Source organism: Colius striatus, chromosome 3 (genome assembly GCF_028858725.1).
Source record: "Colius striatus isolate bColStr4 chromosome 3, bColStr4.1.hap1, whole genome shotgun sequence".
In the NCBI taxonomy this organism is placed as follows: Eukaryota; Metazoa; Chordata; class Aves; order Coliiformes; family Coliidae; genus Colius; species Colius striatus.
In genome coordinates, this window is record NC_084761.1 from 67,660,980 (window position 1) to 67,677,082 (window position 16,103).

Sequence of the window (16,103 nt, forward strand, 5' to 3'; positions counted from 1 at the left end):
CCTCCTTTTGCATTCAGTTACTTAGGAAAAAATAGTGAAAGGCTCACTGAATCAGCTGGCAGAATGGGGGTGTGTTAGGCCAATACTCTGGCCAGGTCCTTCCAGATATTCCACAAGAGGAGGGTTTCACGCTTTAGTACCAGATTTACTTAGTTGAAGATACTTGTTACGTGGGATTTTGATTCAGAGAAGCCATACAGGGATGTAATGAAATCCCAACACGGAGGATTTTCCTGCGTTATTTTAGCAGTCAGGTTGGGAATGAAATGTGCTTGTTGGTGCCAACTGTGAAGATCTGATTTCTGCAGAAGCTCGCCTCATCCTTTTTCTGCCAGCACAGCTGAGAATTTTTTTTCTGCATCTCAATTTTGTGGGAGAATTGTCTTGCCCAAGTGTGCTCTTTCCTGTGTTCATGAGACACTTGTTTCAATCAACTGTGGTAGATGATGTGAGGGAAAGAGACAGCAAGAGTAGAGGGGAAACCTTCCCTTCCTTGTGCATCAGGTAGAAATTGGCAACAGCCAAACTTTAGAGCTGTAGTACAGAGAACGTGCTTTATCTTTTATAGGGTAGTAAATCAGAGCTGTGGTGGCAGTTGGCAGTATCTTTTATTTACCTTTGTCTAATAGCTGAGCTTTGCAAACTCCTCCTTTGCCTTTGTTCCTGATGCTCCATGTGCTCTGGAGTCTATGCGGTATCTATGGAAGTATGTCCTGTGAAGTGCTAGTGTGCTTGTATCATCACTAAGTTGCTGCTTTTTCTCTCTTGTATCTATTTGAACTACTGGCCAGTTATTTTTCTCTATCCTATCTGAGATTAACTGGAAATAGGTTCCTATTGTTCAGGAGCTTGTATACATGTTTATTTTGTCATTTTAACTGGAGCTGCTGCTTAGGTGAGCCAAGAATGATTCAGTTTACAACAGGAAAAAAAGACTTTATGAAATGATGACTGTCAGGAAGTGTTGGGTCTGTTCCAGTTCCACCAATCAGGGAACCTGTGAGTGTGCAGGAGGTGAGAGAGGGGACGTGGCTCACAGCACGCTCCTCCAACTGCGGCAGTCAAACTGTTGGGCCCATCTGCTTGAGAAGATCACAGTGATCTAGGATGAAACATGTAATCACTGCCCCAAATACTGGAAACTACGACTGAGTTACTGTCTTTCAGGGATGAGTGCCATTAGGAAATCATGGAGAAATTATTTGTCTAGAATAAACCTTGGGAGGGAGAGGAATAAAGAGGATGTAGCTATGGATTCAACGTTTCAAATGAAAGACTTTTTCAATCTGGAGTTCTGTGGAAGGGGAAGAGGGAGGGAAGAATGATGATCAAAAACTTACTTCAAATAGGTCCAGCTGAAGAAGTGCCCCGGAGACAGAGGGAAGGCTTTCCTCAGGCTACGGCACATGCCACTCGCTCGCTCCAAATAGCACCACCCCAGAAGGCTGCTGCTTTTCCTGTCCTCTTGCCCAGGCCCTGATGAACAAGTGAGAGCTGCAAGTGAAGTGGCAATGACAACACCCACACCATCCATACAGCATAGCAGCATGTTCTGCTTTTAGTCTCCTTGTTTTGGATGAGCATGCTTGTAGATGGTTCAAGGCAAATATTTATGGCAGGGTTTAAAATAAAAAAGTGGGAAAAGCTCAGACCATGCACTGCAGGCTATGCCTGAACTGGAACAGGTGAAAGCTGCTTTCATCTTTATGTAACTGTTCCTGCATTTTGAGAGGTCTGAGTAGACAGTCTCATTCCTCTGTGCCAGAGGTGGATCCAACGCTTTCCTGGGGGAGACTTAGCAAAGAGTGGGAAGTTGGGCAGATGGGAAAAATCTGGCACGGGAGGAACTTGAGAACCCTCACAAAGCAAAGCTGCTGTTGGTGACAACCCTGGTAAGTAACATAATTCCCTTCCTTGTACCACCTCGCTTTTGTAAAGTAAGGTGAGTTTAAGTACCCCTTTGTCTCGCTTTCTTTTTTGGGACAAAGGCCCACCTTTTTGACCTCCAACAGCATCCAAAGGAAGGCAGCTGTGCCTGCTCTGCAGCATGAAGACAGAGACCGTTTCACCCATGAAAGACCAAAAAGAATTTGGTTCCCTCTTAACCTGTTTCCCACTGTAGGTGCTTTGGGAGGTGCTAGGGATCTAGCAATTAAACTGCACAGGGAAATCTTACCTATAAAATAAGACTGCTGGGAAAGGGTGACGGGGGACACTTACAAGGACCGGGCTGTAAATGAAGCTATAGTAGAGATGATGTTCTGCTGTTGTGATACCCCCTCAGTAAGGCAGTGGTGTCAATGACTATGACATACAGGAGCTGCTGAACATGAAGCATTTATTTCTGCGAGCAATACATTAACCAGTGGCAAAGTCATACAATAAATTTATGTAGAAATATTTCCCTCCCCTGCTCCACCACACCAGGCAACTGAGTCAAAGCAAGAACTCTCAATCCCAATATTGAACGGCAGCAGCTACAGCACACCATGCACTAAACTGAACTTGCTTCCTGCAACCTTTTTGAACTCTTGCTTGAAGACCCTGATTTCAGACAGCTAACACTAATTAGCAGTGTTTCATTAATTAGCTGCTCACAGTTGTAGGCTACTAAAGAACTTTCAATCTGCAACTTAAAACTGGATGCTTTTTTTTCTCTCAAGTCAAAGTGCATAGCAGCAGCTGTGTCTAATGGCTCAGGGGGTGGAGCTCACCAACATCCACCTGTTCCATTTTCTTAACAAAAATAGTTCTCTGTGAAGACTTTGACCACTCCACCACCAGTACATCAGCTGACACAGAATATATGCAGATCGCTGCTGGTGCAGACACGGATTGGATTTGTTCTAACCTACAACTACAGTTCTTATGTATGTGGGGGGCTGTGATTCATATGACTTCATATATATATACAAAATAAATCTAACTCTGTTGTCACGAGGGACTCGGGCCCCTCTGAGGGAGCTGCAGAACTCATCCAGCTTCCCCTGAAGCCTGAAATGCAGTCCTACTGCTAGACAAATACCAGGGCTGTTATTTACTTTTTAGCAAAAATGTAGATTAGTAACTGTACAGTAGGTAAAAAGCAGTCTTTAAAAACAAGACAGAAATTACACAAAAAAGCTGTAAGTAAAGTGCCTAGCAAGAATATAAAGAACAGGAGAATCAGTGTAAGCAGACAAACAACACTGCATCCCCCTCCGTCTCCTTCCCAAATTCTCCTGTGGGCATTGCAACAGCATCAATGCTCACGGACAACACGTCAAAAAAGACCATTTTCATATAAAGTATTAGAAAGCTTAAAGCCAAGAATATAGTCATATCAGAAATTATACTTTGGAGCGTGATTAGCTCACTTCTTTTCTGTACTCTATACAGTGAGAAGTGCCAGGAACCCTCAAAACCCTGCTGAGAGCGCTCTTCAGAAGCACGGTTCATACCCATCCCTAAAGCCAGCGAAGCTATAGCCCTCTGGCTCAGATCTGCTGAACATCTGCCTCTGCCCTACTGTCATTTTCCTTTCCCCTTCTCCCTTCACCAGAGTGTGTTTCCCACAGCCCCACCAATTTTCTGCTAGAGGGACAGCCTCGGGCTACAAAGCTGCAGATTATTTAGAGCTATTGTGCTTTCTAAGGGTGACTTCTGAGACCCTGAGAAGCCAGGAGCTTCTTGATCCCTTATCCCTGTCCTTTCCCTACCTTGATCCCCAGCCTGACCACGAGCTCTCGGAGCCCTGGACAGAGGGAGAGAGGCTGACATCCGTGTTGGAGAGAGCCACTTCCATCATGAGTTTTGCTGGGGAAGAAATCTGTACTTTGTCTTTACATAAAAATATGGAGCAAGGCCCACTGAAGCTGAATTTCACCTTTTAACTCAGTATTTTCAAATGCACACTCCATGACAAACCACCCTGCGACTGACTGTGTATAAAACAAGACTATACAGATAGAGAACCTGAAGTGTTAAAAATATATATATTTCCCTCTCCCTCTCGTCCCTTGACAAGTTTGCCTTTAGACAAACACTAATATGAGGTAAGCAGACAGAACAATACTGAAGAAACAGCTGCAAAAAACTTTTGGTTGCTAGATGTCTGCAGGCATCGTGTAAACTGTATGCTACCTTCATGCTAGTTTAAAAATGGTGTTCTACATCAAGGGATCCACACTCTGGCACTTCTGGCAAGAAAGAGATGTTTTCAGGCTGGTAAAGTGTTGGTTTCTTTAAATAAAATAACTAAAATAAATACATGTTCCCTCCTGAGAAGAACATCCCATGTTTGTGCTCAAACAGCTTTCACTTCAGTTGTAAACCCCGGAAAGACAAATTGTGAAGTTACCTGCCTGGAGACAAGTTAATGTCAAGACTTTTGCTTTCAGAAATCTGTCACTTAGTCCCACTGCCAGCTTTCTAAACAAACAACTGGCAGCCTTACGCTGTGACCCAGCCTGTAAAGTAAGTGGCTCGGGCTTGAGAACAGAAGTACGTTTCTGCTTCAACTGGAATGAGCTTAGTCAGAGAGGTTGAAACTTACTTTTTTTGACTAGTCTTTTTACCCAGCCACCTAGCCAGCACAACGGAGTTCCTCCTAAAGTTGTTTTCAGATTAACAATTTGCATTTAAATGTAAACACTGATACTGTAAATGTAGTGGATACAAAAGGCACAAGACAATTAGATTTATGTTGCCGAAACTTTCTTAATTTCAAAAGTTGATAATGCATCTTTTACTATGTGGCTGCCAAACTCTGATCCTAAGAAAGTTGCTATCTCCTAACTTACTTGAAGGGGGTTTCCCTAGGTGCAGCAGATTGGTTTTTCTGTATTGCAATCAAACGTCTGTTGTCCTGTAAATGCAAATATCACAAGTGACAACAGCGAGTCTCCTTGATTGTACATAAGACTTGTTAAGTTTTGCAGTATGAAAGGCAGTGTCTTAGAGAACAAGTGAAAAAAAAGAAATCTGAGACAACCATTGATTAATAGGAAGCCAGGACTTGGAAAGATAGTGGCCCTCGGGAACACAGGTTGCTAAAAAGCTTTCTGGATCGAAGTTAAGTGCCAACTCTTGTTTCCCAAAGGGCTTAACAGCTCCAAATAGAGCAATAAAATCGTCATTTCATAGCACTGTCCCCTGCAGCTCCCATCAAAACCCCCAGCTTCATCTACGTACTGCCCACCTGAACACAGGCTTTTTATCACTCCACTTACCAGCGACTCATTGTAGCCTTCAATTAATGAAGGAGTTTCATCCCCCCCAACTCTGTAATTTTTCAAACTATTGGTAGTGCCGATCTGAGGAAAAATGTAGCTTTTTGCAATACTGTTTTCCAAAAATGGTCCAAAAAGTCACTTGTCTCCTTGTCTTCAAAAATTGCTTATAAAACACCCAAACGAAAATCCAGTCCCATCCCAACTCCCCTGTCCCCAGCCACTAAATTATTAGTAACCAACACTGGCTCTTCTCCCAATCTGTAAAGCCAGTAGAGCAAAAATTTGATTTTGAAGTCAATGACTTATAGCAATTTGAATTAATGGGCGAATTTTCCAAACCAAGGCAAGAACATGGACTGCTATGCAAGAAAGTCACATTTTTGTGTCAATGAGGTCACATTATTGGAGTCTAAACCAGCCACAGAATTTTCACAGTTGTAAACTCAGACTCCTTCCCCCCCACCCCCCCCATCCTAAAACGCAGAACCATCCTTTGCCGTTCCAAACCAGTAACTTTAAGTTGAAACATTCTTTATATGGTCCAGAAGTAGTATGTTTAGTTTCATGTTTCAAGCAGTGACATGGAGACAGCTAATCATCTGTCAAGTTTGTTTTCCGCGCACATCCACAGAGGAGCAGACAGGAGCAGCTGGCCAACAGGGCTGGCACTCGGAAGAACGCAACTTCCTTCCAACGACAGCTTTTTCTTGTACTGGAATGGAACAGTAAATCACAAAATACATTAAAAATTAAGTTATTGCAACGAGTCTCAACTCCTCAAAGGGGAATGTGAACAACAGCTGAATGAAAATCCCACCCCAAGGAGGAACACAGAAGACTGTGTACAAGCTCTCACGTTCACACTGGTGAAATTATCAGTCCTCAGCCACTGTCCTTTTAAGATGTGCATGCATCAGTCTGAGGCAAAACTTAACTTCCAGGAGCCCCTTCATGTGGCTTTACACTTAATGTCTGGACCATAACCTCCTCTGAAGGTGATCTCTCTTTAAAAAGCTGCACTTCAAAAATGGATGTGTACGAAATGAAGAAACAAAAACAACCCTCAAACAAACCAACCTCCCAGAACCCAGGGGTGGGGGAGTCAGACTGCAAACACAAATCTAATTGTTAATTTCTCAGATTAGATTAAAAGGGGAAAAAAACACTAAAAAAAGAACACAAAATGTTTATCTAGCTAAACAGCTTAAAAAACAAGCTTTCAGCACCTTAAGAAGGATGACAGACCATGTTTGATATTCAGAGTTATTTGAACAACAAAGGTCAAATAAAATGTACACATTCTTCACTGAAACAGTAAAGTTACTACATAAATAAACAACGTGTTAGGACTTCAGCAAGAAGAACTCCAGTATGACAAAACTAGTTGCAATTCATGATACTTCCTGTAAACATAATCCAAAAAATCAGTTTTTCTGAAAGCCTGTCTCCAATGTTTTACTCTTGAGTAGTGATGACACGTAAGATTAAACTAATTGAAGCTGAATAATTGACTGTTGTCTAGAAATTTTGTTGCAACAACTAATGGATTCAGCAGGGCAGAAACGTGGCATTTTTCATTTTGGACAAAGGGTTAGAAATGAGGGTTTTAGATTCTATTAAAAAGCCCCTACAGAGAGCAGTCAAACTTGCAGACACCAGCTGAGCTCCATTCGCTCATCTCCAACTTTGTTCACTTGACACCCACATTTTCAACACTTCAGCGCTTCACACCATCATCAAGTTTGTAGAATGCACCTATATTTGGAACTGTCTGTGTCTTCATTCACCACTTAACACAAAAACAGACTGTAAGGGTCAAGAATTTTTTAGTTTCTCTGATGAATCCCACTGAAGTTTGGGGGCTTTTTTGGTACCAAGCCACAGGCTGTTGGTATCTGCACACCTACCATTTTTCTAATCTGCCTTGACAATGCAATACCATGCCTGATGGGTTTACTGCAATTCTCTGATGGCTTTCTATGCCTTCAACTTCCTCCAGGAGTGACTCAGAGCAACCTGACAGCCGTGACAGCATGTCCAGGAGTCACATCACACACAAATGAAGCGTATCCACCTGAGAAACTCCTTCAGGATTACTGAAAGGGCGCTTCCGATCGCAGAGATGGAAATGACCTTGCTGAATGACTCGTCCAGTGTTGTTGGAAAATTGGAAATTACTTGGCATACTGAAATTCTTAAGGTTGGAGGCAAATTTCTTATCCAGCTTTAAATACGAAATAGCTGATTTCCTTAAGCTTTAATGGACTTAGAAATCTTCCAATACTAAAATTACTAAGGTATCCCCCTTTTGGGTCTGTAACAGACTTTACTAGCTGCTTCTCAGACCTGCCTCTGAGAAGTCTGTGCTGCAAGACATCAGTGCAAGAAATGAAAAAAAATTAAAATCTCAGCTGTTTTTGACAATAGGTGACTCAATGCCCAGGAAGTCACATGGACACCTTTTGTCCTCAGTAGGCAGCTATTACATAGGATGCTGCTCGGTACTTGGCACAGAAGAACAAGCTGCTAGTAGCTTATCTATTAGGAGAAATGTTTTTCCCGATGTCATCTTCTAGACCTTTATGATCTTTGTGTTCAATGTTAAGAACTAACTTTGTTTTTAAAATTAGCTTTATAAATATTTGCTGGACAACTTCAATAGTCACAATTTCATTATCTTTCTAAAGAAGGAGAATAATAATAATGACAATAACATTATAAGAATATTACCTAAAAGCAATGACTGTAAGGCTTCGTTAAACTATTTTGCAAACATGGCACATCAAGAAACAGGAGGTTCAGTTTAAAATTACAGATTCATGCACTATTACTCATGGTAAAAAAGATAAATTGAAGTGAACGGGTCAGAATTGCTTTAGTAGTTTTGTTTTGTGCATTCTTCAAGTGGTGAAGAATCGTGGAATAACATACGAAACAGAGAACATGAACATACCTTTCTTTACATATTCAGATGTTTAAGGGAAATTAGGTTTCATTTTCCATGGTTAATGCAGGATTGCTCATACCTTTAAAGACAAAAAAGTGGTATTGCAACAGGAAAAGTCTCATGTCTATTTCAGAAAACAATACAGCCTTTACTTAACAATCCATCCTAATGTCATCCCACTGTTACCAAATCTCTTCCTGCCCTGTGTTCATTACATGGCTTTTCACTAGTTGCAACAAGGTGTCACCATATACCATATGCTGGTATAAGCAACTGGTGGCCAAAGGAATTAATCAGGTTCAGTCTAAAAGACAATTAGTGTGTTCTCAGTATCTCTTGGTCTAGTTTAACTGGAAAGGGCACAGGAGCCTAATACATGGAACTTTCCACGAACAGGCATTTAAATTAAGCTTCATGAGTTTTGGTTCATGAATATGAGCCAAGTGACCTTAGTTATTTTTACGCCACATCCTCCAAAAGTCATTTACTAAAGAACAAATCACTGCAGCACAAATCAGTTCCTTACCACCTTTGCCCTTTTCAGCCTCCGCACTACTCTCTGCCCATGACGGCGTGTCCGTCAGCAGGTGGCTCTGGGAGTCGCGCAGCGGCTTTGCGGGAAACAGGTGGCTCTCACTGCAACGCCAATAAAAACAACATTGGGGACCTGCAGTAGCTTTTCATCATCTTACCACAAGTTACAAACAGTCCGTTGTATGCAGCATTTCCCCTACCTTTACCTTGTTTCTCTTCTGACGAACCACTACACTTTTATGATGACATGTGCTACACCGGAGTTGTCACAGAGGCAGCGCAATCTAAAAAGCAACGACTCCCTAGCGCAGAACAGGGAAATGTCTCCGTTTTTCTCTTTGACAGCTATTACACAGTAATTTACGTACTTCAGTTCCAAATGGACTCCATCCAGAGTCTTTCCCAGTACAAGAGATGTACAGCGGAGAAAACACCTCCAAAGTCTCTTGCCTAATATAAGCTATGGATCACTGAGGCAAGATTTAAAATGTAAAGAAACAACTAGAACAAATGTAATATGTTTCTTTTATTTATAAAAGATTGTCAATACCATGTCATTATAATTTCTTGGTCACATATTCAAGTCTGCTACACTTGTCACACTCTAATACTAAGCTATTTATTTAGTTTAAGGAGCAGCTGTGTATTTTTCACAGTTGAAAGATGCCACATCCACAGAGGGTAAGAATTAAGAAAATATGTCCTATTATCAGCAGAAACAAAACATCCGTTCAATATGCAGCTTCCCATGACTTGGCACAAGTACTGGGGCCTGGGATTTCCTTCTGCGAAGCATCTTTCACCAGAGAGGAAGAAACAGACCTCCTCCAAAAACCTGGCAAGGTAATGCATCCATGTCACAGGCAGCTTGACCAACCATCTCAATATGCATGCAGAGCAGAATGTTGCTAATACCGAATATTTGGCCGGTGTGGAAAATTCAGGTCTTGAGATGCCACTGAGCCAACACAAAGCACATTGGGGGAAAAAAATCCCCCACCTTTTTTTGCTAAATTTAAACATAAGTCTGAGGATTGTTTTTGTTTAAAACCTGACTTGCATTTATTAATAACATGCACTTCATTTGCTTTTAAGTATCTTATACATGGTTCTGTTTACTTGTGCACAGGAGAAAATAGGAGTACCAACTATCTGAAATGAGTAACAAAAAGCAGATTACTTTTTGGATGTTGAGTTAAGAACCCCAGGTGTGGAAGCTTGCTCAGGATCTTGATTAACAAGGCAGGTTGGGAAGGAGCAACCATCCCCTAGACTGAAAAATTCAGAATTAGTCATACAAACAAAAGAACTCCCAACTTTGAAGAGCTGTTTTATTTCTAAAGTGATTATTACTGGATCTTTTTTTAAAAAAATCCAACCAGCACCCCAAACCCTGTTTCTTCATTGACAAATGAAGCATTAAAAAGTGAGCATACCTTGAAAATACAGGCAGCAGCCAGTATTTCTTCTCATCACCAAACACCTGCCTTAAGTTCTTGCTGAAGCCCAAGCTAAAGCCGTTCTTGTCTGTTCTGTGACGAAATATGGGAGCTCTGAATACCTCTTAAAAGAAAATAATGAATGAGGTTTCTGCAAGGCAGCATGGTTAAGTTTCACACCGGTATTTAGGCAACTGCACTGACGACACCATCATCCAAGGGGAAAGGCTGTACTGCCCAAGTGACTGGGAAAGCTAGTCTGCCCCCAGAAGCCACTGTCAGTGTCACACAGCCACTGTGTGTGCAGAAGAAGTCCCATGGCTGACGAAGGGTGGAAGTTTCCTTCACCCTCCTCTCTAATTTAGGCAAGGAAGAGTCAGGAACTCACTTTTTAAGAAGGTGTGATATGTTGTATGAAGATTTCAGCATATGACTATACCACAGACTGTTCAAGAAAGAGAAAGCTAGTGTTTACCGTAAAGGCTCTACTACAGAAAGAGCAATGGAAAAGAATAAAAGCTTAACCTATTTTAGTAAGTAAGACTAGCTTTTCACACCGTGGGATATGAAAATATTGTGCGTTTTTACAGCTGCATAAAGCAAGCACTTTACTTGCAGACCCAGATTATTCCCCGTGATGTCCAAGCTAAATTTCACTTGGGATAAGCACTACTTGGCAATGATGAAACCACCAGCATGCTATCATTATTCTCCACTAAATCCAAAACACAGCACTGCACCAGCTACTAGGAAGAAAATTAACTCAATCCCAGCTGAAAGGAGGACAAGCTTCAAGTGTTGCAAGGTGCCTGAAGCAGAAAACTCATTCACTTTCCACCAAGTGACTGACAGTCATTTAATTCCCTTAATTGGTTATATATAGTAAGCAAAGTACATCCTGATGTCCTGACAGTACAGCTCACAGAAACCATGCTGGAGACGTGCAGAGATCATCCTTCTGCTGCAAGGTATGAACAGATGGAAATGACCTTCAACATGTAGTATGCTTTAATTACAAGGTGTTTTAGAAAAAGGGGAAGGGAAAATAGAGATAACGTTTTGTGTGCCAATGTTAGGCTATGAAAAGAAGTCCCATGATGATTTAAGCACAGTCACACTTGAGGCTGTTCTGGCTTTATTACAAAACTATTGCATGTTCAGGGTTTCATATATTAAGCAATTTCCCAAAGTAAAATGGGAAGAAGGGGCAAACTGCTATTTTTGAGGAGCTTTAGTGTACAGAACACATGGTACATTACCTGCATAGAATTCAATTTGTTTTAAAAACATAAAATACTGATTTTGAAGTGTAAATTTTTCTCCACTTCTAACTAGATTGACCAATTTTTTTTCCCATACTAATTTCTAAGTAGATGACTTTTCAGACTACTGAAGAAACCCAGAAACCCAAGAGCAACCCAAAAGTATACAAGCTTTCCTCCAATGACATATAGTCAAATTTTCCACTAATCATCTATAGATTAGTAAATCTGAAGAGAACTGCAAAAAAACCCAGATCAATTCATTGGCTTACTCTAATTCCACTTACATCAACAGAAAAGCATTGAGAGATCTGGAAACTTTAATGAATATATTGCAAATTGGTATTATTACAGTCCAGCATATAGCACAGAACAGGCACTCAACTTTTCTGCATCTCCAGGTGGTGTGAAATCCTGCCTTAATACCGATATTTGATGCAGTTCTGCAAACACTCCCATAGCACAGCCATAGGCCAACTTCTCTGAGGTTTTTTAAATTAACTCCTAAGACAGTCCTTTCTAGGAAGCTGGAGCACAAAGTTCCACTTCAGCTTATGGAAAAACTTCTTTACTGTGAAGGTGAAGGAGCTCTGGCACAGGCTGCCCAGGGAGGACGGGGAGTCTCCTTCTCTGGAGGTCTTCAAAACCCTTCTGGACGCGTTCCTGTGTGACCTAATCTAGGTGGACCTGCTTGAGCAGGGGAGTTGGACTGAATGATGTCTAAAGGTCCCTTCCTACCATTCCATGATTCTGTGGAAGACACGAGTCACGACTATGAAATCTCCCTTCAGATCCAAAGTTTTGGAATTAATTGCTATGCCTTTCAGAGCTTTTAAACAAAAGTGTATCTGAATTGAACACAAGAACTTTGGTCCTGCAGGAGACAAGAGTGGGAACAAAGCGCCGGAGCCACTGCCCTGACTCAGATACCACATCAGAGGACTCTGACCTGGGTGCTGGGAAGGTCAAACAAGCAGCCTTTGTGCGAGTGTGCATTGGTGTCTCCAACATTTTTTACAAAGTGAGCTCAATTCTAATTATTTTTTAGTTTATTCAGTTTCTGTTAACAAGCTGTGAGTGAGAGCGAGTGGGAGGAAGAAAGTGAATTCATTAACAGCTTGTGTCCGTGGGGCAGGAGAAAGAGAGACATTAACTTAGGGGAGCAGCAGAACCAGGGAGTCTGCGCTGGACAACACCAGCCCTGTGCACTCCTAACCAGGATCCAAGGACCCTGTATGGGATTGCCTACTTCTTACATTACCCCCACACAGATTGCATGCATCTAGTATTGATTTTTTCACTGTCAAACACAGAAGCACTAAATCCTCTTACCTAGAGTAGACTTGTTCTTGCTGACAAGCCAACAGTGATACCCAAAGAGAGAAGAGAGGCTGACAGAAAACATAGCCGCAGCAAAGAATAAAAACATAATGTGGAACTTGGCTTGGGTGTCAGGAAGGCCATTCTAAAGATTAAAAAGAAAAATCAAAAATCTATTAGAATTGGGGAAACAGCCATTGAACTTGATAATTCATAATCAAGCCAAGTCAAATTCAGGGTAGATACAAACACACCATGCAACAGGAGTCTGAACAAATGAATTATACACCTAGATATGGATGGACATGCAATTAAATGGGCCTTTTCTAGGGAAAGTGTAACTGCTGAGAGCATGACCCTGCAATTTGGATCTGAGCTTTGAGGTGACTTTTAGAGAATAACCATTTATCTTTACGAAAGTTGTCTTGTTAATTATCCTTTTCCGAATAGCAACAGTATAGCATAAACACTGCAAAGCTCAGAGGGTAATATCCTAAGTTGCAATCCCAGACAATCGTGATTCAAATATTAGAAAATGTCCATGAAGCCTTTTTGTTGCATAGCTTTAAAAGAAGTTAACAAAACCTAAATATGATACAAATTCCCTTGTAAAATTGCTTTCTAAATAATGAATAATTGCATATTAATTCTACACAGCTTCAAAACAATGTAAGAACAAGTGAAATTTCATAAACTATGACAAACAAAATGGAGAGCTATGATTCTTAGATAATCTTTGGTAGCTCGTATTTGGAGATACTAGATTACAATGTAAATTTTAGATTTCTTGTACAGTGGTAACTTCATCCATTTGAAGCCAATAGCATAGTAGAACACTTACGGTCCAAAACTTGATAAAATACTGTAAATCTGTTGCAGCAATGAAAAGGCAGTACAGCAGAGAATAAGCCAAGAAGAGAAGAAAAAATTTGTAATTGGAGAATCCCACACAGTTGTTCACCCTGATAACAAAAGCAAAGTAAAAATGGAGTTTAATGAACATTATTTACTTTGGACTCAATCAATATAAAATTAAACATATTTACTCTAAAAAAGTTAATGCATGTAAGCCATGTTTTGCATCCTGTCTCTGGTGCCTCAAGCTACTGAAATGTACTTCGCTTCAACACTCAAATTTGTGTAGCAACTCCAATAAAAACTAAAACGCCACTACTACAATAAAAAAAAACCACCAAAAGAACTTTACCAGGTAATATCACTTTTCAACAGCTTACTGAAATTGAATTTCCACTTATGATATGACATCTTTTTTCAGCACATCTGATGTAAATCAGACTGACTGCCGTTATTTTTTTATTTTATAAGTAGGTTTAAGCATCCATGTTTTACCATTAGACATGCTGCAAGTTACAACTGGGACAGGTGCAAGTCAAGAATATGAGTCTTGATTGAATCCTTGTGAGAATAAAAGCAGTCTCATACCCTCTGTCATTAATCCTGCTACATACTAAAGTTCTTAGCAAATTTTTCAAACTTAGAGAGTATTCATAGGAGATTCCTGAAGATATTTACATTAATACAAAATGATGAGACAAGTACTACTGTTGAACAAGCACAAGATGTTCCACATCAGTGACAACATGACAGAAAATTATATAGAAAATAATAGAGATTAGGAATGTGTAAAGACATACACAAATGTTAAATCTTTCATTGTTTTATCATTTATCAGTTCTATCATTCTGACTTATGGGCTTCAAGTTCACCTGTTTCTCTTTCTTAAAGAATTTATAGACAAGCAACTTAGTATATCATCAGTCCTGGCTGATAATCAACTAAATAATAAAATAAATAAATGGAACATGAGCCAGCAATGTGCCCTCATGGCCAAGAAGGCCAATGGCATCCTGGGATGCATCAAGAAGAGTGTGTCCAGCTGGTTGATGGAGGTTCTGCTCCCTCACTACTCTGCCCTGGTGAGGCCTCATCTGGAGTCCTGTGTCCAGTTCTGGGCTCCTCAGCTCAAGAGGGACAGGGAAGTGCTGGGTTGAGTCCAGCATAGGGCTACCAAGATGATCAAGGGTATGGAACATACCCTTTCATATGAGGAAAGACTGCGGGAACTGGGGCTGTTTAGTCTGGAGAAGAGGAGACTGAAGAGGGATCTCATTAATATTTACAAATATCTAAACGGTGGATATCAGGAGGTTGGGGCATCACTTTTTTCTGTTGTATCCAGTGACAGGACAAGAGGTAATGGGATGAAGCCGAAACAAACAGTTCAATTTAAACACAAGGAAAAAATGATTTCACTGGAGGGTGACGGAGCAGTGGCACAGGCTGCCCAGGGAGGTTGAGGAGTCTCCTTCCTTGGAGGTCTTCAAAACCCTCTTGGACACGTTCCTGTGTGACTTGATCCAGGTGGATCTGTTTTAGCAAGGGGGTTGGAGTAGATCCAACTGGAGGTCCCTTCCAACTCCTACCATTCTATGATTAGAGATGCATGATGAGGGTATGTTTACTACCCCAGCAGCTTCCCATAAAGGTAATATATAAGTATTATGAATTTTAGAGCACTCTTAAACAGGTAATGATACTATATCCACCAAATGAAAAATATTGGAGTGCTGTCCATGGACAACTTATTGGTAACTAGCTTTCTCCTTCTTTTACTTGGTTGCATTAAGAAGCTAATCAAAGTTATCATTATAGTGCTAAGTTTGATATAACTCTGCACACAAGTTAATCCATATACCTTCTTTAACTATTAGTGCTGTCAGAAAGATCAGATAATTAAGAGAACACTACATCCATGACAGCACTTGTACGTTGAAAAATAATTATCAAAAAGTTAGAACATGTTGCGAGCCCCAACTTTATCTTCTAGAAGTTACAGGAGAAGTTATTGCAACTGTTACCTCCTTTAGGGAGACAGGAATGGTAAAGGTAGAATATATGCTAATTAGAAGAAGGTAAAATCTTAAAATGCCAAACAAACTCACTGTGCACTACTGTTACTCATCCTCAGAGTGGACAGGGAGTTTGTTTTGTTGACTATGGGCTTTTGTTTTTACAAAACATGCCACCCTGGCTAAACATGAAATTTAGTATCATCATTTAAGCATGCAGTAATAGCCAAGCGCCTGTATTAACTACAGGCAAGAAGGACTCACAACAGATTGTTCTAACTAAAAGAAAATTGAAAGATACATTCCTAAGCTCATCAGGATTCTTACTGAAAAGATAAATTTCCAGTTCTCCACAGTGACACGTTCTTTTTCTTTAAATATGTCAAAGTAAGCAACTCCATTAGAAACTGCAAGCAATTCAGATTCGAGGTTTCTATCGTAGCCCTATTGTCCTTTCATGGTATATATTTTAGGACAGTTTTCACTTGAAACGCTGTTTAGTGTGAGAAAAGAAATAT

General features: G+C 40.6%; 1 protein-coding gene across 5 annotated transcripts in view; it reads right to left on the bottom strand.

Annotated features, from left to right (window-relative positions):
- Positions 1-5,690: 5,690 nt before the first annotated feature.
- The window catches only part of ZDHHC2 (zinc finger DHHC-type palmitoyltransferase 2), a 34,102-nt gene continuing 23,689 nt past the window's right edge, over positions 5,691-16,103 (bottom strand). For 4 of the 5 annotated variants that reach the window (XM_061993540.1, XM_061993537.1, XM_061993541.1 and 1 more), the window contains 7 exons: positions 13,557-13,677; positions 12,728-12,860; positions 10,131-10,257; positions 9,875-9,967; positions 8,687-8,796; positions 8,167-8,239; positions 5,691-5,925 (listed from right to left, as the gene is read on the bottom strand). In XM_061993540.1, coding sequence (XP_061849524.1) covers positions 8,199-8,239; positions 8,687-8,796; positions 9,875-9,967; positions 10,131-10,257; positions 12,728-12,860; positions 13,557-13,677 — 625 coding nt within the window. In that variant the 3' untranslated portion in view covers positions 5,691-5,925; positions 8,167-8,198. The remainder of the gene's footprint in view (positions 5,926-8,166; positions 8,240-8,686; positions 8,797-9,874; positions 9,968-10,130; positions 10,258-12,727; positions 12,861-13,556; positions 13,678-16,103) is intronic. The other variant, XM_061993538.1, reaches the window with a different exon arrangement.